General features: G+C 34.1%; 1 protein-coding gene across 3 annotated transcripts in view; it reads left to right on the top strand.

Moving 5' to 3' along the window:
• Positions 1–23,858, top strand: part of IPO11 (importin 11) — a 200,795-nt gene that overhangs the window by 109,566 nt on the left and 67,371 nt on the right. For all 3 annotated transcript variants that reach the window (XR_003136545.3, XM_025446994.3, XM_025446993.3), the window contains exons 25-27: positions 10,139–10,234; positions 10,904–11,017; positions 19,015–19,136. Coding sequence is in view for 2 of the 3 variants with exons in the window: in XM_025446994.3 (XP_025302779.1) it covers positions 10,139–10,234; positions 10,904–11,017; positions 19,015–19,136 (332 nt within the window). In the remaining variant the exon portion in view is untranslated. The remainder of the gene's footprint in view (positions 1–10,138; positions 10,235–10,903; positions 11,018–19,014; positions 19,137–23,858) is intronic.

Consider the following 23,858-nt stretch of genomic DNA (forward strand, 5'->3'; position numbering starts at 1 on the left):
ATATTTGGGAGACTAAAGGTTAAAAATTTGTGCAGATGGTAAAATCTTCTTTTGTATTAACCACTATACATCTAATAAGAGTAATCACTAGTTTGAGCTTATTCAAGCATTATATTTAACGTGTTGTTCTTCACACATTTATTGTACACATGCACACAAAAGACTCCAGATATCCATATTAAAATGCTTGCTAATTTGAATTTCAAATTGGTTGCATTGGGTATCTTTGGTGATTATTCATTTATTCACTATATAGGTTATGGGTCAGCAAACTTTTGCTGTAAAGGACCAGGAAGTAAATGTGTTAGGCTTTGTGGGCCATACAGTTTTTGTCTCAGCAGCTATTTGTATCTGCTATTGTAGAACTGAAAGCAGTTATAGATGATATGTAAATGGATAAGTATGGCTATATTCCAGTAATACCTTATTTACAGAATTATGGCATGGGCGTAGTTTGCCAACCCCTGTATTGGTATTCAGTTTTCAGTTATAAAGTGATCAGGCTGGGAGGCCCCTCTCGATAAGGACTTAGTGTGTTTCCTGGGGCTACCATAACAAAGTACCACAACTCGGATGGCTTAAAACCACAGAAATTAATTTATGATACTTAAAGTAACTAATTTTGTCACAGTGTACTGGACACTAGAAGTCCAAAATGAAGATGTTGGCGAGACCACGCTCTCTCTGAAAATGCTGGGGGACAGCTTGCCCCATGCCTTTGTCTTAGCTTCTGGTGATTGCCAGCAAGCTCTGGCTTCCTTGGCATATACATGTATCACTTCAAAACAGCAGTGATTGAAGCTGTAGCTAATAGTGTTAGGTGAGAAGTGTAGGAAACTGGTATATGTATGACCTTAGTGTTGTCAGTTATAAAGGGGCCAAGGTTAGAGCTGCCTGATTGTTACCTGTCACTCTTGAGGTAGAGGTACATTGCAAGATGATATTTGTACTTTTCACAGAGTTTAGGGCATGAATATTACTCATCTCACTATTCATTCTTAAATGAGTTACACATTACTGGTGTTAAAGTTGATACTTAAGATTCTTGATTCACTTTTATATTAGAACAATGTCTTCAGGCTTTAAGTCTGTTCTTACAATATAGAAAGTCTTTTAACAGGAGTTGAAATAAAAAGGTCTTTGGTTAATTCGGATTTTTCCCAGAAAGTCCATTTATCAAACCCAATACTTCACTCAACTGTCTGATTTTTGCTCTTCTGTACTTGAAATCAAATAGAAACTTTAAACCAAGATAACATTGTAAACTAAAAATAGGGCACATAGAGTAAAATACGGCAAAACTCTGATTTTAGTTTCATAAATTCTTTAGTTTCTTTTTTAGTGTAGGAGTTAAAGCGTGAGAATGTAAGCCCCAGTTAGGAAAGAAGCATGTGGTCTCTGAAGGAGTAATTAGAGAAATCTGTGGCTTGTAGAGACCCTGGATGCTTGAGGCCTGGTCTACTGCCACATGTCTGTCCTCACCCCCACTGTTTTCACAGTATTCTTTAAACCGCAGAGATTACAAGTAACATTGGTCATGTTTGCAAAAATGTTCCTGTGAATTTTTAATGCATTTATGCCCTTACCAAACTGATGTAGTGGCAATATATAATTTTACTGAAGAACTTCATCTATCTTATATAATCCTGGCTTCATTTTTTGTCTTGATGATCATTTCTTTTCTGAAGTAGATAAGGAGTCAACGCTATATGGCCTTATTTCTAACTGATGAAAAAAGTAACTGCCTATGTGGGATTGATAGAAATTTGAGAGGAATTGCCATGTCATTTTAATGTTGTCTTTATAGGTGTGTGTGTGTGTGTGTGTGTGTGTGTGTGTGTGTGTGTGTGTCTGTCTTCTCCTTTAGCTTTTCTATGGTTCTGACTTCAATTAATTATGTCTTCTCTTTCCTCTGAATGCATACAATGTAAGTGTTTTGACAGCAAGGGGATCCATAGTTCTTATGTGAGGGATTGCACGTTGATTATCCCTATATCCAGTAGAAATGCCAACAGGAGCATACTAACTGCCCATTTCCAATGTTATTCTCCTATTAACCTGCATTGGTTTGCACATACAGCTCTGCTACTTACACAGTTCTTGAGTATATTCTGGGCTTAAATTCTCTCATTTGTTATATAAGGGGTTGTGCCACATGAAATTTTAATAATTTGTAACTATACATTATCTGAAATCCTCTGTGTTAAATTTTAATGTATATATTCTAAGTGATTAAGAAAGGAGGTTGTTGCTTATGTTTAAACATCTCCCAGAAAAAAATTTGAATTGGAAGTGTTTTTTTCCTCTCCTACTTTTGTAGTATTTTTAGTAACTACTGAAAGACAAATTCTTCTGAGCCATATGAAATGGGCATTGTGAAATGAATTTGAAAAACGAAGCAGGCTTTTTAGGATATGCCCCAAGGAGAATGTTTACTTTCTTTTTACAATTTATTTTTGATTATATTATTGCAAAATAATATAATTAGAGGAGAAATAACATTATGGTAACATTATAGCATAGACTGAAGTGAAAGTGCCAGTATTGACTCTGCTGCCTCACAGCTGTGTACAGTGAGCAGATTAATCTCTGCTCTTCACTTTCTGTCTATAAAATGGGGATGATAACTTTGCCTGTATAACAATAACCTTATATCAATGCCTATTGTGTAATCAGGTAATACTAGGTGTTGCCTCTTTTTACCTAGTTGTATAATTAAATAGTTGTCTAATTACATAATTTCAGGGCAAAATAGGCGACTGTATTCGTAAGCCATGTAATTTATTAGGTTGTTAAGATTTTTGGCTGTAAGAAGAAAACAGAACAAACCAAGCTATCTACCTCTCCTTTGGACCATTTCTTCTAAATAAATGTTTATGTAAAATAAAAAATACATTAATTAAAATTTCAAACTAAGCAGGCAATTGACACAATGAGAGAGCTTTATTTTTTCTCAGGAATTATATATCTCAACTCGCCCTTTAAAATTAATTGTATTTAATTCCTTCTTTCTATATTGTAACACAGTCTTCTAAAAATTTTTTATTATGGAAATTTCCTAATTTACATAATGTATAACACTACCCTGAAAATTTTACTGGAAAAAAATCTTTTTGCTTCACCTTTTCCCTTTGAGGTGAAAGATGATATTATTGTTTCCTAATTGTACCTAGTAATTTTGTATTTAAAAATTCAGCACAAATCATTTATCGTGCAAGTATATATTAAAATATTTGTATCATTTAACATGACTAAATCAGTTTCTCTCTATGCCAACAGGAATTGATTGATAGGTTATTAAAAATTGGCCATCTAATAACATTTAACACTATTTTTATGTAGACATCGCTGTAGCTAAGCCTGTATGTTTTATATGAAATCTCAGAAACTGAATTTTATTATTTAATTGATGATAAATACTAGAAATATGCTAATTATCATGAATAAGTTATTTACATTTTTAAAATGAGAGAATATTCTAGAACAGTGGTCCTTTTATACCTGTACCTGAATGCTAAGAGAACTCTTAAAATTTTTGTCATTTTCCTATTCTCAGAGTTCCAGTAAGGGTATACTAAGAGTTTTTAATATTAGCTCAGTTATTTTCATTTTTAATACCTCTCAGACACGGTTTCTTAATATAGTAATCCATATAACATTTTTAATATTATTTTTGGCTAAATGTCACTGTTCCACTTGTTTCTGACAGTATCTGGAAGTAACTGCTTTGTTCTTTGAAGCAGAAAATTATAAAGTTATGAAAATCAGATAGAAAGACAAGAATGCCTGCTTTTGGAACAAATAGTTAAGAGCAGAAATAGGCTTTATTATATTTTGTGAGTCAGAACAAGTTATCTAGGTGAATACAATTATATTCTAAAAATACTAGAATTTGAATTGTTAACATCTCTTTAATTTGAAGTTTTTCTGTATGTATACATACCACTTTGAGTTTTGAAATTCTCTTATCATAGTCTTATCAAGCAGTAATGAGCCAGATTGCTTTCATTCACTATGGTAAGACTTATTTAAGGTGGCACAAATATTTTTAAGGTATAATTTATTCCATAATAATAATAGTAATAGCTAATGCTAGAATTTACTATATGCTACACATTTCCAAGCACGTAACAGAGTTCATTCAATCCTCACATAAACTTATGATGATAGTACTGTTCTTTTCCCCATTTTACAGATAAGAAATTAAATCATAAAGAGGTTAATACCTTGTCCAAGGTCACATACCTAGAAAGTATTGGAGCCATGTTAGAAACGTAGGCATTCTGAATTCAGGCTCCATGCTATTTACCACTCTATTTGCAGTGTAAGCCTAATACAAGAAAATGATTTGAGTACAAGACACCAGCTAAAAAGCCTGCCTTTTTTCCACAGGGATTTGAAAACATAGTCTGTTCTAAGTATATTTAGAAAAGGGATGGAATAAAACCAAAGTGTAGAACTTTGATTTATAATAGCAAAATACTGATAAAAATAATTACTAATAATTAGATAATTGGAGATATCCCAACTTATTAAACTACACAGAAGAGTACTGTGCAGCTCAAAGAAGAATGAAGATGGCCTCTCTATGTAGTGTTAGAGTGATTCTGAGACTATAAACAAAGACCAGTATCTATAGAGTTTTCTTATATTTAAAGAATGCAACCTACAGAGCAATGGAAAAATAAGCCAAATTAATAAAGATGGTTATCTAGGAAGAAGAAAGAAAAGATAGAAGGTAGATCTTTCAGGATGTGTATCTGCTTTTTACTTTGGTTTTTGGAGCCAAGTAGTTATTTTATATGGTTTAAAATAATAAAGTAAAAGCAGTTCCTAAAGATCATAAAAGAGCTAAGACATTTGAATCTATTATTGTGTTGGTGCCATAGCCATCTGAGAAGAATATTTCAAGTAATTTTAGTACATAGTATTTTACATGTGGATCTGTGGTAAAATACAACATTAGAACAAAAAGAAACACAGGGAAATTGTAAATTGCATCAGCAGTGTTACTGTTATTAGTAATTATTCGTAACACTTAAATATATATGTGGAATGTTATATGTATCAGTTAGAAACAAATTAATGTTATAATCTGAGAGTTTTCAATGTCGGAGAAAGATGGAAATATACAATTAAAATGCTATAATGTTAGTTGGATTTGGTGAATTTGTTATATACTTCCACAAAAAGAAAATAGATATCCTAATGTTGTCTAAATAAAAGACTAGAAGCAATGTCAGTTCAGTGCAGTATATATTGCACAGCATAGATTGTGGTCTGTAAATACTGTTTCCTGCTGGTTATGTCCAGAGTTCAGACAAGAGATACTCAAGACAAACTGGGAGAGATCTTTTGTGCAGACAAGGAATAGAAGGTGGGATGTCAAAAGGTTGCAATTTGAATCAATGTGAAGGAGTTCCCACTTGGCTAATGATGGGACAGTTTGAGGATCAGAATAAAACTAAACTGATTAAAATACATCCAACAAACTAAAATTCCTGAGAATGTAATGATTCCCATCCCAAGAAAAATTAGTTATGATTTAAATTCTATTAATATCTGCAAATTACTTTTAATATTTTGATTAGTTGAAAATTATTTCCTCTGGGAGCTGCTAGACCATGTGGGTGTACATACGTTTCACTCGAAATACATCAAATTGTTTATTAACACTGAAATCATTAGATGAATTTTTCAAAATTTTGTTTAGAGTAGAAAGCAATGGGTTGCTGATCAGAATGTCCAGAAGGATTTTGATTCTACGTTTGCAGGGGAACTTCCTTCAGTCATGATTTGAACTCTGTGACTCTTATGTCAAACTGCTATCCTCGGAAAGTGGACTGTAAAGTATCATGTGTGGAAATAATCACATCTCAAGCATCACAAGGTTCATCATGTCCACAACAAAACCTCATTATTATTAGTGGGACCACGGTTGTACCCATTGGCCAGACATGTAAACTAGGAGTAACCTGTGGTTAACTGTTCACTTGGTCTTCTAGATCTTATCACTTCTACTTTTTTGAATTTTCTTTTCATTCTGTTTCACAACCCCTGCCTCCAAGTCTAATAATAACACTTTCCTACATAATTTTTCAGAAATAACCTCATCTCCCCTAGCTGTGGTTCCTAATCTTTTCAAATACAAAGATTACATTTTAGCCCTGATATATTTGGGTGGGATCCTTTATGCAATAATAACTAAATACACACACACACACACACACAAAGAAAATCATACTGACAGCTGATTTCTATTGAGTGATACATTTAAGTGAATTTATATTCTGTAAGTCATAATGATCTAAGTAGGTGATTGCTTCTCCTTTTCTGCACAAACTTATATAATCTTTGGAGTGAATAGTTTTTTTTTTAGTGTTATTTTTATATGCACTACATTCTTTGCCAGTAGTCTCTGCTCAGTATGTTAAGAGGCATCGACCCATCAGGTATTTCTTTAATTTTCTTGATGAAGTCTCTTCCAGAGCCATGCTAACTCTAACTCCCCAGGCTTATAGCTTCTTCTTGTTCTTAGTGTCTTAACATTTACAATGATGTGCCTTGATGTAGGTTTATTTTAATTGATTGTACTGGACACTATCAGGCCTTTTTAATCTGGAAAATCTTTTTAGACCCTTTAAAGATAATACACTATCTTCTCCTGCAGAGAGAGATGGTTAGTTTCCTAGATATGGAGTTTTGGGAATATCTGGGAATCCTTTTTTTTTTTTTTTTTAAGATTGTATTTATTTATTCATGAGAGACACACAGAGAGAGGTAGAGACACGGGCAGGGGGAGAAGCAAGCTCCTTGCCGGGAGCTTGACGTGGGACTTGATCCCAGGACTCTGGGGTTATGCCCTGAGCCAAAGGCAGACACTTAACCACTGAGCAACCCAGGCACCCTGGAAATATCTCTCTTAAAAAAGACTTTGTTAATCAGTCTTTTAGCTTTTTCCTTACCCTCCTCCCCAAAGAAAGTCCTGATTTCTGTTGGTTTTAATGAGAGATAGGGAGAAGATAGAGGTGCTATAAATCAAGTTGCTTCTCCACCTTGTCCATTGCATCCTTTGATTTTAGCTTTCTGTTACCTGATTAATCAGTTACTTTTTGAATTTTTTCTTTATACCTTCCAGTATTTTATCTCTCATCCCTTGGTCCTTTTAAAATTATGTCCCTTCCCCTTAAAATCCTTATACTGTAATTATAGTACGATATCAGGAGGAAATGAAGTTAAATGTGTGTCTAACAGTCAGCAGATGGTTTTATTTTCCATTTTGTAGCTAAAATAGAGACTTTGTGGTGACACGAACTTCTGAGATTCAGTTTACTAGTTATCTACATCTTCCCCATCTTTATTCCAAATCTGTTTTTTTAAATAAGCTTTATTGAGGTTAGATTTAATTATTTTCTGAATTTCATCTCCTGTTGCCTTTAGTCAGGAGCTCTGATAACTTTTATCTTTTAGTAGATAACGTAACATTAGGCCTACTGTAAAAGTTTTTGTACTTTTAAACTTTTCTTTGGACATTCCTTTACCTCTTGCTCAAAATTAGAGAATGCTATCATCCATGGGTATTACTTGCCTACCTTGAGAATGTTTCAAAATGCATGGAGGTATATTTGATGGTGATCATATTTTGAGCATGCTCTTGGCACATAATGAACAGAGACCAGAGATGATAAAAGCCCTTCGGTACATGGAGTAGTCCAGAACAGTAAATCATTGTCCCACTCATAATGTCAGTAATCACCCTTGAGAAACATTGCTACAAGTTCTAACCGGCAACTTGGCTCTGCTTGAAATTAGTACTTGCTCATAACCCTTTCAAATGCTGTGTGTTTTCATTCCTGCTCCTCTTAACAGTGGGGTTGGAGCCATGAAAGATTGCTTCTTGGTCTTCATTGCTGCTTCTGGACTACTGCCTTCATCTCTTCCTAAAAAATAAAACAAAAATAAACAAAAAACATCTCACTCTGCTTTGAATTTCGTTCTCTTTTTGTTACAGAGGGAACCCATCTCATCCTTCAAAATTCTCACCTGTGACAATCAGTGCTTCTGATTGATAACCTATATGATTATATTATAAACTAAATAAGATTATTTCTCGGGACGCCTGGGTGGCTCAGTGGTTGAGTGTCTGCCCTTGGCTTACGGCACGATCCTGGGGTCCTGGGATCAAGTCCTGCATTTGGTTCCCTGCTCCTTCGTGGATCCTAATTCTGCCTATATTTTTGCCTCTGGTTAATAAATAAAATTTTTAAAACTTTAAAGAAAAGATTGTTTCTCAAAAAATAAGCAGTTTGCAGGCAATAAGCTGTTTTTTGTCTATTGATAAACTTAAAGGTAGATTGATTTTTGGACAGTGAGTATAGTTTTTACTAACTTTTCTCTATTAAAAGTTAACACTTTTATAATTAACACACAGTATACTATTAGTTTTATGTGTACAATATAATGATCCAGCAGTTCTATACATACTCAGTTCTCAACATGTTAAGTGTACTCATAATTCCCTTCAACTATTTCACACATCCTCCCACCTACCTCCCATCTGGTAACCACCAGTTCTCTGGTTTTAAGAGGCTGTTCCCCTCCCTCCCTTATGCACACATGAGTGAAATCACATGTTGTTTGTCTTTCTCTAATTTCATTTAGCATTATACCCTTTAGATCCATCTATGTTGTTTAATATGGCAAGATTTCATTCTTTTTATGGCTGAGTAATATTTCATTCTGTGTGTGTATGTGTGTGTGTACACCATAAGTTTTTTTTTTTTTAAGATTTTATTTATGTATTCATGAGAGACAGAGAGAGAGAGGCAGAGTCACAGGCAGAGGGAGAAGCAGGCTCCATGCAGGGAGTTCGACGTGGGACTCGATCCCAGGTCCCCAGGATCACACCCTGGGGTGAAGGCGGCGCTAAACCGCTGAGCCACCTGGGCTGCCCTACACCATAAGTTCTTTATCTTTTCCTATTCTCCACATCTTCACACCAACACTTGTTTCTTGTGTTGTTGATTTTAACTATTCTGATGGGTATGAGATGAAACCTCATTGTAACTTTAATTTGTATATCCCTGATAATGAGTGATGTTGAGCATCTTTTCATGTGTCTGTAGCCTTATGTATGTCTTCTTTGGAAAAATACCTATTCATGTCATCTCATTTTTAATTGGATTGTTATTTTTGTTTTGTTGTTTCTTTTGGTCTTGAGTTGTATAAGTTCTTAAAATATTTTAGATATTAATAGATATTAACCCCTTATCAGATACATTATTTGCAGATATGTTCTTCCATTAAGTGGATTGTCTTGTTGTTGTTGTAGATGGTTTCCTTTGCTATGCAAAAGCTTTTTATTTTCATGTAGTTCCAGTAGTTGAATTGTGCTTTTATGTCCTTCGCCAACATAGACATATCTCGAAAAGTGTTTCTGCAGCTCATGTCTAAGAGGTTACTGTGTATGTGTTCTTCTAGGAATTTTATGATTTCAGGAATCACGTTTAGGTCTTTAATCCATTTTGAGTTTTTTTTGTGTGTATGGTGTAAGAAAGGGATCCAATTTCTTATATTTGTGTGTAGCTATTGATTTTCCAAACACCATTTGTTGAAGAAATTGTCTTTTTCCCATTGCATATTCTTGCCTCTTTTGTTGAAGATTAATTGGCCATATAATTGGGGGTTTATTTCTGGCCTCTCCTCTTCCACTGATCTCTATGTGTTGTGCCACTACCATACTGTTTTGCTTACTGCAAAAAAGCCAACACTTACGAAATGCCTTTTGTTGGCTCTATTAGTGCAACATTTTGTAAGGGTTATTTGTTTAAAGTATGCAAATGTAATACTGATATTAACAACCTGATACCTGTTATTAAAATGTGACTAATTATAATTCCATGTGAGATGTATATCTGTGTCTGTTATATACTTCGTATCAAATTTTATATCAAATCCATTTTTAATAGATTGTCTTGTAAAAGTATGTCTAGTGCCAGAATATTGAATACCTCATGTGTTTGTGTGTATTCTCAGATTTAGCGTGTGGTATTCAATGCATTGTTTTCTTTACTTGTATTTTGCATGAAGCACTGACTTGCATTATTAAGTGTTACCAGTGAGTCTTTCTGGTTTTTAGGTTGTGGAAAATGCCCTCAAAGTGAACCCAGTATTAGGTCCACAGATGTTTCAACCGATTCTCCCCTGTGTTTTCAGAGGTATTATAGAAGGAGAGGTAAGATTTTCCATAACCTTCTAAGGATAGTAATGGACTGTACGGTTCTACTTTTAATTATTTTCATTCTTCATTGGAAAATTATTTCTTCTTTATTGTTAGATACAAAAAGAAAGCTTTTCTTACTATTGGATTGTTTTAAGGTAAATTAAGTAACTTTCAGGGTAGTTATACAGCTTTGCCTTTTCTTTCTTCACCAACTATAGCTTTTGTTTTTTTTTAATATCTCTCTCACTTACGTGCATGTGTATTCATCTGCAAAGATTTGAAACAGTAGTGGGAAAGAATAGTGCTCATTGTAGCACATATTGAATATATGAAAATACCGGTTATATTCTAAGTCATTCTCTTAAGTAGACCTATGTACCACGTATCGTAGGAGTATTTACAGTGATGTAAATAAATGAGCCATTGATGAATATTTTTTCTGTGTTCCTCTTTTTATCCATATAATATATATATGTAACACATATATTATGTTGTATGACATATATTTAGAGAGTTACCTTTACACCTCAGATAATACTAGCAGTATATCCTAAAGAAATGATTTTGAGGGAGAATGCTATTTTACATTCCTGTTGACTGTTATTATGTCTGTAATTGTTCATAGTCATGTTTGTACTCATACCTTGATATAACTTTGTGTGCTGTATTTTAATTGTACAGAGGTATCCTGTCGTGATGTCAACATATCTTGGAGTTATGGGTCGAGTCCTGCTACAAAACACTAGTTTTTTTTCTTCACTTCTTAATGAGATGGCACATAAATTTAATCAGGAGGTAAGAATCAGTTTACTTGAATTGAAGAAGGTCTTTTTGAATAAGGATTGGAAATAATTGGGGAAATAATAATTATATATAAAACTCTGATATTTAAAATTTTGTATTTTAAAAGTTCAATAACTTACATTGTACCTATAATTTTGAAGGAGAAAAATGACTCTGAATGGCAATTGAAATATACACTTGTTCTCTTTTATAATTCGCAAATTTATTGTGTTTAACCATAGAATGGAATTTTGATTCTTTTATGGTTGCAATGTTGTAAAACTCATACTTCAAATGAAACAAAAACTTTATATATAATTATTTACTGGCTTTGTTCCATTCCTTTACTAAACTTGTTCTTAATGTTATGTGATGAGTTTCTGTCATAATTATTATGGGAAATGACTTTTTCAGCAAAAGCTTATTTAAGAAATACTGTAACTGAAACCAGCCACCAGGGATCCCTGGGTGGCGCAGTGGTTTGGCGCCTGCCTTCGGCCCAGGGCGCAATCCTGGAGACCCGGGATCGAATCCCATATCGGGCTCCCGGCGCATGGAGCCTGCTTCTCCCTCTGCCTGTGTCTCTGCCTCTCTGTCTCTCTCTGTGTGACTATCATGAATAAATAAAATCTTTAAAAAAAAAAAAAAGAAACCAGCCACCAGAGTAAGTATGGAATAGGTTCTTAAGTGAAGTGGTTACTTAAGACTATACACATTATATTAAAATATAGATTTTATGTATTAAGCCATTAATATTTTAATATTTATAAGATGTAGAAAGGACAAAGTACTTGCATAATGTCTTTAGGATGGAGGCAATTTGTAAAACTTATGATTAGTGAAACAAAACTATTTCCACTTTTAAGGAAACCTAGAACAAGAAAGTGCAAATTTTAGAGTTTGCTTAGTTTTTCTAGGATTAGATTTAGATCTAACCTAATTTGAAACCCTAGCCTTTGTTTAGATGAATAGATAGATAAGATTTATTACCTTCATTAAATTTAACTGTGATGGAATAATATTAAACAAGAGTTTATTCAGTTCAACAAAATTTGTTGAATGATTTTAATAATAACAATATATTTAACAACAATATAAATGTCATGTATTACATTAAATTTTCAGCAACAACCCATTGAGATAATAGTATTTTTATTTCCATCTCACACATGAGAAATCTTGAGGCTATAGAGATTTACTCATTTGTTCAAATTCAGACAGCTAATAAATGATGCAATGCTTTATATACTCTAGCAACCTAACTTCAGAGCCTGATATCTCAGTAACCACACAAAACTGCCTCCTGTCCATCTTGGAACAGGCACTTTTACACTATACACTGGAGACACTTGTTTTGACAAGCTTAGAGTAATGTTAAGGGAAAGCACTTAAATATGAGTACTGTGTAGGGATACGTTCAGTGTGCTTTGGGAAGAGAAAATGTATCCACTGTGTTACATTTTTTTTCCATTTTTTTTTTTTACTGTGATAAAATACATATAAAATTTACCTTCAGCGATTTTTAAGTGTATGGCTCAGTGCTATTAAATATATTCATAATGTTGTATGGTCATCAGCACCATGCATCTTTGCATGCATCTTTCAGTCTCATAAAACTTGAACCTGTACATCCATTAAACAAGAACTCCCTAGCCCTTGGCAACCACCATTGCACTTTTTTTTTAAAGATTGACTTATTTATTTGAGAGACAGTGCATGAGCATGAAGAGGGACAGATGGAGAAGCAGACTCCTTGCTGAACAGGGTGCCCTAGGACCCTAAGGTCATGACCTGAGCAAAACCTGACAGTCAAATGTTTAACCAACTGAGCCACCAAGGTGTCCCCACCATTGCACTGTAGTTGTGACTACTTTAAGTACCTCACATAAATGGAGTGGTAAAATATTTATCTTTTTGTGACTTAACTTACAGTCACTGAACATATGTCCTGATGGTTCATCCATGTTGTAATATATATCAGAATTTGAAGCTGAATGATATTCTATTATATGTATCTGTCACATTTTGCTTATCTGTTCATTAGTCAATGGATGTTTGGGTTGTTTCCACATTTTGCCTATTATGAATAAAGCTACTGTGAACTTGGGTATACAAATCTCTAAGTCACTGTTTTCAGTTTTTTTTGGGTAGGTATCCTGAAGTAGATTCACTGGATCGTATATGGTAATTCTATTTTTAATTTTGTGAGGAACCACCATACTATTTTCCACAGCAGCTGTGCCATTTTAAATTCCTACCCACAGTGCACAAGGGTTCAGATTTTACCGTATCCTTGCCAACATTTGTTTTCTGGTGGGTTAAAAAAAAAAAAAAAAAAAATATATATATATATACACACACACATATATAATATACACACACAATATATATACACACACACATATATATATACACATATATAATATATAGTGTTCATCCTCATATGGTGAGGTGGTATCAGTATAGTTTTGATTTCTATTTTCTTAATGATTAGTGGCGTAGAGTGTCTTTTCATGTTTTCTTCTTTGAAGAAATGTCTAATCAAGGTTTTTGCCCTTTATTGAATTAGGTGTTTTGTTTTAGGTTTAGGAATTATTTATGTGTTCTAGATATCAATTCCTTACCAAATAAATGATTTGCAAATATTTTATCCTAGTCTGTGGGGTACCTTTTAAACTCTGTTATTAGCATCTTTCGATGCACAATTTTTTTTAATTTTCAAGAAGTCGAGTTTTTTTCTTTTATTGTCTGTGCCTTGGTACCATATCCAAGAAATCATTGTCAGATCCAATGTCGTGAAGTTTTGTAGTATGTTTCTTTTAATACTGTGCATTAAAAAATCGTGAAAAATTTGCTGAAATGCCTTATGTATGCTTCCTTGTTACCTCAAATAATCATCATTTTAAAAAGATACATGAAAAGCATAGGGCACGTCCACTGGGCTTAGTTTCATATTAAAGAGAAATGATGAACTGTGGCTACTGCTGGCACTGTTGGAGTCCGTTGGCAGCATGAAAGATTGAGAAAGGAGCTGTTATCGTTGATTCAGACTTATTTCCAACCCTGTCTTTAGAACACAGACTTTTCATGGAACACTTTTTATCTTTTCTCTTTTTATTTTTTACTATGAAGAGGACATTTTTCTTTCCTCAGAGAATATTACAAAAACCTGTCAAGCCATCGCATTTGAGTATAGAGATGGGAATGAAAGTGAATAAAATAGTATTCTAGTTCAAATGACTGTTTCTGACTGTGAGCACAGTTCTGGAGAACATCAAAAATATATGCAAGAATTAAATAGGGCCAGGCAAATGAGTTCCAGTAAATCCAGAGAGCTTTGAAGGAAGCAAGGATCTTGGAGAAAGAATTGTTTCTTCTTAACACTGAAAACAGTATGAGATAGTAGAATAAGCCAAGTTAAATTAAGGCTGATTTTGTATCTTTGGGAGAGAAGCTGGGCTTATTGCACAAGTCACCACTAGAACAGTTTGTCCTCTAAGCATTTGTTATTTGAAGTCTTTCAGAGTTACTTATATTGAATGAATAATGAAAACTTTTTAGACTGCCTAATTTAGAGCTTAGAGCCTTGTGGTATCGAAAAATGACAGTTTGTTGTAGAGAAATTTACTAGAAAAAGTATTTGTAGGTCCCTTTTCCCCTTTTCTCCTGAGGGATAGCCTCTCCTTTGGTATGAACAAGTGTTAGAACTCAGGATTAGAGGAAAGGTCTTTGCTGATGAAGGTATTTCACCATTCAGGATCTAGATTTGCATATAAATTATCTAATTTTATTTTGTACCTCACCTTGCATTCTCCTGTTCTTAAGTTTCTTTGCTTAGAGCTTCTCTAATTTTATTTTTCCAGGTATTGTGTCTTTTGTTTCTTTCAGGAGTGGGAAAGGGGGACCTGTAAGGTTTTAATTGTTCCTTATACAGATTCTCAGCCAGTTTTCTTGTTTTCAGCTCTGTGCCTCACCTCTGCCTTCTTTATGGCTGATGATTTCAGGGTTCTGAAAACCAAATCTGCTTACTTAGATTGTTATTTCCTTGGCTGGCAGCTTGGTTTCAGCTCAGTCACTTAACTTTCTTTTGTCCACTGGCCATCCTCCAAACACTGTTGCCATCTTTACCCAGTGTTGTTTCTCCTCTTTATAGACCCTGTGAGATTGTTCCTTTGCTTTTTATGTTCTTTTTATTCTCACTGTAGTGGGATTTCATGGGGGTCCAGCAAATGCGTATTTTCAGTACCAAGATTGTCTTCATAATGTCTGTATGCTTCCAGGGTAAATAACTTAATTACAAAGATGTAATAAAATATTTGTAGCTGAGAAATTTGAGTAATATTACTGTTTTATCTTTGTACAAAAGATTTGTTTCATTTGTCCTGTTTAGAATTTTCTGATTTTACTGAGCATTTACTTCAGAGCAACCATGTTGAGTTTTCTAATATATACTAGGATTTTGTCACTTCTTGTTGCAAACCTCCTCAGTTTTGAGATTTCTTTTAGATTTAGTAGTAAGTCTAACCTCTCTAATGTAGGTTTGCCTGTAAAGGCCTACTGTAATCTGCTTTGTGACTCTTTTAGCCTCTTCTAGCCTCCTTTGGGAGCTTAGTGATCAGCCATTCACTGTACAGAACATTTTTCATTGTCTTGAGAGCACCTTTCTTCCTCTTGCACCACAGTCCTGGAATACAGGCTGCTCATTCCCTGTCCCGCAAACAGCCCCTCCCGTTCTCTCACCTTCCATTTTATTTATTTTTTAAGATTTTATTTATTTATTCATGAGTGACATAGAGAGGCAGAGACACACAGGCAGAGGGAGAAGCAGGCTCTGTGCAAGGAGCCCGATGTGGAACTTGATCCTGGATCTTGTGATCATGCCCTGGGCCAAAGGCAGACGCTCAGCGCTGAGCCCACCGGGCATCCCCCCACTCTGCTGCTTGTTTTTGTAGTCTGTGAATTAAGAATGGTTTTTTAAATTTCTTAATGGTTGAAAAAATAATAGTATTTCCTGACACATGAAAGTTATCCAAAAGTTTGTACGGGGACACATCCGTGTCCATTTCTTGACATACTGTTTATGACTAATGTCGGGTGTTGAATAGTTGCATCTGAGACCATATGCCCCACAAAGCCTGAAATACTTACTTTGAGTCCCCACAAAGTCACCGTTTGTGCTGTTGTTAAGTATTTTTATAATGAAATAAATGTTATGAATAAATAGACTATAGAGTTAGTTATCTGTCTATGGTGATTGAATTTTTATTCCAGCCAGGTACATTATTGTAGTTTTAGTTGGATATATTACATTTTAATGATAACTTGATATTTGCTTTTATAATGGGTAACTGTTTTTTTAAAATCTTGCTTACTAGATATTAATTGCGGTTAGTATGGAGAGCATCTCTACCATTTGTTTCCAAATTAGATGTGAATGAAAGACACAGGATATATATCGAAAATTATCAAACTATCATGCTTCATGGTTCAGTTAGTGTGTTTGTAGTATTTTCACAGTGCTCCTAGGCCAAAAGAGATAAAAATATCTAATCGTTCCTTCTATTTAGTTGGATCCAAACGGCTTAATATTTATTTTTTGTCCTAATTACTTAGTAGTTGCTGAAAAATAATAAAAGTCTAAAGAAAGAATATCTTTATTTCATTCTTAAATATCCACAAAATTACTGACTAATGGAATATATGTACCTATTGACCATCATTCAGATTCTCAAACTGGAGAATCAGATTGGACTCCACTTTTACTTTTTGTTTTGTCTGGATTTCTGGGTAGTACTTTGCAAATATAGGAAGTCATCTTAAGGAACAATTTTTGAAGTATCTGATATTTCTATGGTTCTCTGCATATTTGTAAATATTCTATGAGTTCATTGTGGCATCTTCGGATGCAACACATAGTTCACAGGGCCCAAATATAAATAACTGTCTTGAATTAATAAGTGTTAATCTTTACTGCTTAGTTTTACATTTTTAAGATCTATTTGTTTATTTTAGAAAGAGAGAGTGCATGCACAAGCAGGAGGAGGGGCAGAGGAAGAGGGTGAGCAGCAGATTTCCCACTGAGAATAGAGCCCATTGTGTTCTGAGGCTCAGCCTCAGGTCTTGACCTGAGCAGAATCAAAAATAGGACACTTAACTGACTTGAGCCATCTAGGGACCCATTCTATTACTATTATAAAATGTTGAAGTATTTCTTGGAAAATATGAAGAGGTATAAAAGTAGGAAAGTGTGGAAACTTAAGGTTGATTTTAAGTTACCAAACTCCACGAGATAGAGATTTTGATATTAAATGCATTTTTTTCAAGGTGACCAGTGTTTATGAGCATACCCTGAGCTTCATGTTCAGTCTGTATGATCAGTATAGTGGATTGTGTTTTACTTTATAGATTCTAATTATATCAGTCAGGGTTCTCCAGAAAAAAATAGAATCTCTTTTGTATGTGTGAGCTCTGTATGCATGTACACACATCATGTACACACAAAGACATGAGAGAAAGAGAATATGAGATAGGAGAGAATGTGAAGGAGGAAATGATTTTAAGGAATAGCTCACATGATTATGGGAGCTGACAAGTTCTAATTTTTTAGCAAAGGCTCATAACTCAAACAGGATTTCTGTGTTACAGTCTTGAGGCAGGATTTCTTTTTTTTCTTTTTAATAATTTTTTTTTAATTTTTATTTATTTATTTATGATAGTCACACAGAGAGAGAGAGAGGCAGAGACATAGGCAGAGGGAGAAGCAGGCTCCATGCACCGGAGCCCGATGTGGGATTCGATCCTGGGTCTCCAGGATTGCGCCCTGGGCCAAAGGCAGGCGCCAAACCGCTGCACCACTCAGGGATCCCGAGGCAGGATTTCTTTTCTGGGAAACAATATTTTTTAAAAAGATTTTATTTTTTTATTTATGAGAGACACACAGAGAGAAGCAGAGGGAGAAGCAGGCTTCATGTGGGAAGCCTGATAAAGGACTTGATCCCAGTACTCCGGGATCATGCCCTGAGCCAAAGGCAGACACTCAATCACTGAGCCACTCAGGCATCCCCCCGCCCCCCCGCCCTTTCTTTCTTAATTTAAATTCAATTTGCCAACATATAGTACATTATTAGTTTCAAAAATGTAGTTTTCAATAATTTATCAGTTGCATATAACACCCAGTGGTCATCCCATCACGTGCCCTCCTTAATGCCTGTCACCCAGTTCCCCACCTCCTTATCTACCTCCCTTCTGGGAAACCTTATTTGTTTATCTTAAGGCAAAATTCACCTGTTTGAAGAAGCCCAGCCCATATTATCTAAGGTAATCTCTTTTCTTTAAAGTCAACTCTTGTACATAATAATCATATCTACAAAAATGCTTTCACGGCAACATCTAGACTAGCATTTGATAGTACAACTGGACACTTTAGCCTAGCTGAGTTGATAGGTACAATTAACCAGCACACTTACCACTTCTATATTAAGTTAACTTATTTTTAATATAGCATATAATGTCCAGAAACATTTTTCTTTGAAATTCTGCAAATTGAGGTTGCAACCTGCCTTTCCTCTAAAAGTAGCAACAAATCAGTTCAGCAAATTACACCTTAAACATTTATATATCTAATCACCAACTCAGTAACCGTAACCTAAGTATAAGTTGACAGTTTTGAAAAATGCATGTACTTTTATAGTGTACCAGGAAGAATGTATTGGATTGGTGATTTATTAAATGAGATTACAAAAATCACTCATCGGGTGTGTACTGGTTTTGAACAGTCTATTTAGCTCTCAGAATAAATTGTCTCCCAAGATTAATTAGAGTCATTTCCTGGTTTTGCTCAAATTATTCCTTTCCAGCTCAAGGCTTGCCCCACATTCTTGTATTCCAATTCTGTGCTTTTTTGGAATTAAACTTTAACCAGGCCTGATGAGCTTTTAGCCTTTAAAAGTACTTATCCACAAGTAAATAGCATTTCAGATATTTTGAGATGCCTTTTGCTCTTTTTTCAGATGGACCAGCTTTTGGGAAATATGATTGAAATGTGGGTTGATCGCATGGATAACATTACGCAGCCTGAAAGAAGAAAACTTTCAGCATTGGCTTTGCTTTCTCTTCTGCCATCTGATAATAGGTGAGGAAATGCTTTTTTCAGAATTTGTTTCTTTAAATCATCAAAGTATTACCACTATTTTTGGCTACTGGTATTGGTGCATGTTAATGGGTAGTGTTTTGTGTATGTGTGTGCTAAGTTTGTTCGTGACAATGCTGGGGCAGGTGTTGGTCTAGATCTAAAATGATATGAAATGGGAGTGGTGGGCAGTACAGTTCAACTTGGTCTTATTCATTTAATGAGTTATTTAATTGTATGAATTTTCATTTTTTTATAATCAGATTTTATTAGACTTACTTTAGGTCTTTTTACATAAGATTAATATGTGATATTATGTCAGTACCACTTCATAAAAATATCCTGGTAATTCAAAAGAATGTTACATAATTTGTTGTTTTTTATTTTGGATTATCTCTAAAGAAACTTGCAAGTACTTTTTTTCTCGTAACATTGATGAAGTCATCTTATTATAGTTTATACAGACTTTGTTAAAACTCTCATTCTTGTAAAGCAAATGCAAAATTCTTTGCTTTGGACATTACATATGAATACCTATTTTCTCTATTTTTGCCTCTGCTGTTGTGGAGTTTAGCAATCTGCTCTTCTTCTTCTTCTTCTTCTTCTTTTTTTTTTTTTTTTAATACTTTTAAAGGTATAAAAGCAGGTCTTAAGACTTGGTTTTGTATGAGAGGAATAAACTAGATCGTTTTGTCTTGAGGAACCTTCAGAACACGTCTATCCTGATGTTAGATTAGTGAAATCAGTTACCTTTAGAAATTCCTTTTTAAAATGTAGGTATTATTTCTAGTATGATAGTTTGAATTAAGCACATATGTAATTGTTTTGTCCTAACACCACAGTAATAGATAATTATTGAGCACGTTTGCCACATGTTTGATATTTGTATCTCATTCAGTTTTTAATTATGGTCCTGAGGCAGAGGCATGATTATTTTCTTTATTAATAGAGTAAAAAAATAACCTAAAAATGTAAACTAACTTGCCTGGTGTGTGGCATGTGGCATGACATAGGGCATATTATGACCTAGGACAACTTGATGCAAGAGTTTGCTCTTTTTTAACTACCAGTTGGTTCTGTCTCTCAGGTAAACATGGGCAAGACCAACATACTTCCTCCCTGTGAAATTGAGTGTATTTTATTAATTTTTGAAAACCAAATTTTAGCTACATGTATTTTTACTTATTACTGTTTCCCTTTTTCGTGGATAGTGACTTGAGATTATTCAGGCCTTTAAAATTAAAATGTTAACCTGGTTTTTATTTACATTGACATGGATGGAACTGGAGGGTATTACACTGAGTAAAGTAAGTCAGAGAATGTCAATTATCATACGGTTTCACTCATATGTGGAATATGAGAAACAGTGAAAGGGACCATAAGGGAAAGGAGGGAAACTGAGTGGAGAAAAATTAGAAAGATAAAACATGAGAGACTGCTAACTCTGGGAATCAAAGGGTTGCTGAAGGGGAGGAAGGAGGGAGGATGGGGACTGGGTGATAGGCATTAAGGAAAGCACTTGATGGGATGAACATTGGGTGTTATAATGTATGTTGGCAAATTTAATTTAAATAAAATTTTTAAAATGTAAATATTTTCAAAAGTCAAAAAAATCTGGTATTTGGCAGTAGCTAGCAGTCTGTAAATATTTGTGGAATAAATTAATGAATGGAAAAAATATTATAGTTAATAAAGCACGTTAGGGTTTCTCCTAACATAAAGTACTGAAATTACTGAGGATAAATTAGAAATGACACACATTAAATGAGGAAAGATATCTAATTGTATCTAAAGCATACTTATTTTACATTTTTTATGAGATAACTGTTTGCTTTAATATTTAATTTTGTATAAATATGTGGTTAAAAATAATTTGATATATAGGTAGCCAAAATAGTTGGCTTCTATAAGGAAAATACAAGGTTCTGTAAGTCAGGAATAGACTGGGACTCATGTCAACCTTTGTAAATTGAGGGGCAGAACTTTATGAAGACGTGGAGTTCTCTTAAACATTAAAATTTCAGATTTAAAAGTTGGAAAGAGATATGATAGGAAGAGTGGATCTTGTTTTTGTGTTTAAAATGAAGTAAATATTGAAAATGAATTCATGTCGCCTTACGGGTTATCAAAGAGTATTGAATAATGTAATAAAATTTAAAAGAATAATTATTTCACTTTATAGTTGATGAGTAACTAAAGGAACATTGATAGATACAGAAAATGTAACAATCTGCAAACAAACAAGAAACTTAATTGCTGTGTAAGTTTGCCACATAGTCATTGGCCCATGATAGAATTTACAAAGATTTATATTCACATTGTCTAATAGAAGGTAATGTGCAAGTTTAGGTCCGCAGTTTTATTGTTTTCTTATATCACTTTTCCTTCTACTTAAACTACATAGTTGTTGGAGTTAGGCAAAATTTTCCCCTTTCTGCATCCCCAGTAATAATAATACCTGGTTAATCTCCCATGTAATAGTTTTCTGTTCCTTTGTTTCTTTTAGAAATTGCAGTGTAACATTTTCCTTGCCTAAAACAAGCAGATCTAGAGAATAATGTTGATGGTGATTTTTTTAATCAGCTAAATTATGAAATGTTATTTTCTTCTCCTTTTATTATAATGGATTTTGAAATGCAGAAATACACTGTTCTAAAGCATGGTTTCTCAACAGATGATTATTTGGAGTTTTCTTTTTCTAAGATTTATTTTTTTATTTTAGAGAAGGGACAGAGAGAGCATGTGTGTGTAGGTGGGGGGAGGGGCAGAGGTAGAGAGCAATCCTTACGCAGACTCCCTGGTGAGCTGAGAGCCATGATGTTCCTATCATGATCTGAGTTGAAAACAAGAGTTAGGTGCTCAACCAACTGAGCCACCCAGGCACCGTTTGTTTGTTTGTTTGTTTGTTTGTTTGTTTGTTTGTTTAGAGACAGGGTTGGGAAGAGTAGAGGGGGGGAGAGACTCTTAAGCAGACTCCATGCCCAATCTAGAACCTGAAAGGGGCTCCATCTGAAGACCCTTAGATCATGACCTTAGCCACTCTCAGGAGTCAGACAGACGCTTACCTGACTGAGCCATGTAGGCACCTCTAGATGATTATTTGTTATGCAGAACCATCTTGTGCCTTGTAGGACACTTAGCAGTATCTCTGCCCTCTGCCTGGTAGATGCCAATAGAACTTCTAACCTCCAATTTAGAGTTACCATTTGGGAAACTACTAAACTCTCCTGTACCCTCATCCTCTAGTACTGGTTCAGAAATTTGGTAAAAACTCTAGACCCCAGTGCTACTAATGACTTGCTGATGACAATGACCATATTACTTGACTTACCTGTGCCTAAGTTTCCTTGTTTTTAAAATGTGGATATGTTCCTAATGAGACTTTGGTAAAGAATACATGAGTTTTACATCTGTAAGGTCAGATAGATGAAGTAGGCTGCTTTTATTTCATCCCTTTCTTCCTTTCTCACCTATTCATCCTTTTACTGCAGTACAGAGTTCTAAAAACATAAGTCACTGTATGTACATGCACTTATTTTTAATTCAGTACATTTTCAGGTTATTGTGTCTGGATACCTATTCATTAATTCATTTTAAAAATGTATGTTAACCACATATGTTCTAAGGAATGTCACTTTCTTCTAGATGATATTTTATGGTATTTTAACACTAACTGAAGGATATCTGATTTTGTTGATATCTGCCCTGTACATTCTTGTTTTATCTTCTTGCTCACTTTCTTAACATAGTGCAATCTTTTTTTTTTTAATTGTGCAGTGCAGTTGTCTTGTATTATTTTTGTTTTATTGTTTTTCTATTTAGCTGGAATAATTCCAGGTTTGAATATTCTTCCTTTCTTAGGATCTATATTTAAACATAGAGGGGAATAATATTTTTCTTCAGCTGATTTTTATATAACCATAACATTATTCATATATACATCTTTTAATGTTTTCCTCCAAAGGCATAGATTAAACAAAATTACCACTTGGAGATGAGAATGAGAATGATCAGACTTGACTTTGATTCTCTTCTCTAAAAGACCAATTCATCCTCCAACTTCAAAGACACATTTTTATAATGTACTTCTAAGAATTTCAGATGTGAATAAGTATTTTTTAAGACTAAATATTGTAAGAATTTTGACTTTGACTTTTATTTTTAGATGTAAGGATGTCACTAATAGGGAATATTTAATATAAGCTAGTTGAATAATTAAAAAAGAAATTGGCAAATCAGCATGGTTTTTTGGTATGATGGCTTACTTTCTAGGAGAAATTGTCTTTAGAATAAACTCTTTGAGTATCAGATTTACGAAACCTGCTTGGATTACACTTGATACCTCTTCATAATTCTCATGTATCTCTAAATTAGTATATGTAATATCCACGTTTGGAGATTCATTATTATTTAAGAAATTTCTAAGATGGTTTATAAGATAAATTCTTTTACAACTTTTAAAATGTTAGACCAGTGGAATCAAGAAAACAGATTCCAAAAATTAGTATTTTGGTATAGTTTGAACTTAGTTAAATAAAAAGCAGTTTACAGTTTTTAAATTGTAGACATGTTGTTTTACCTGAGTTATGCTTAGTTTAAGCTGACCAATTCTAAATTAGTATTTAACATGATAGACTTTTGGGGTACCATACCTGGCTGGCTCAATTGGAAGAGCATGTGACTCTTGGTCTCTCGTTCATGAGTTTGAACCCCACAATGAGTATA

This window comes from Canis lupus, chromosome 2 (genome assembly GCF_003254725.2).
Source record: "Canis lupus dingo isolate Sandy chromosome 2, ASM325472v2, whole genome shotgun sequence".
Taxonomy (NCBI): domain Eukaryota; kingdom Metazoa; phylum Chordata; class Mammalia; order Carnivora; family Canidae; genus Canis; species Canis lupus.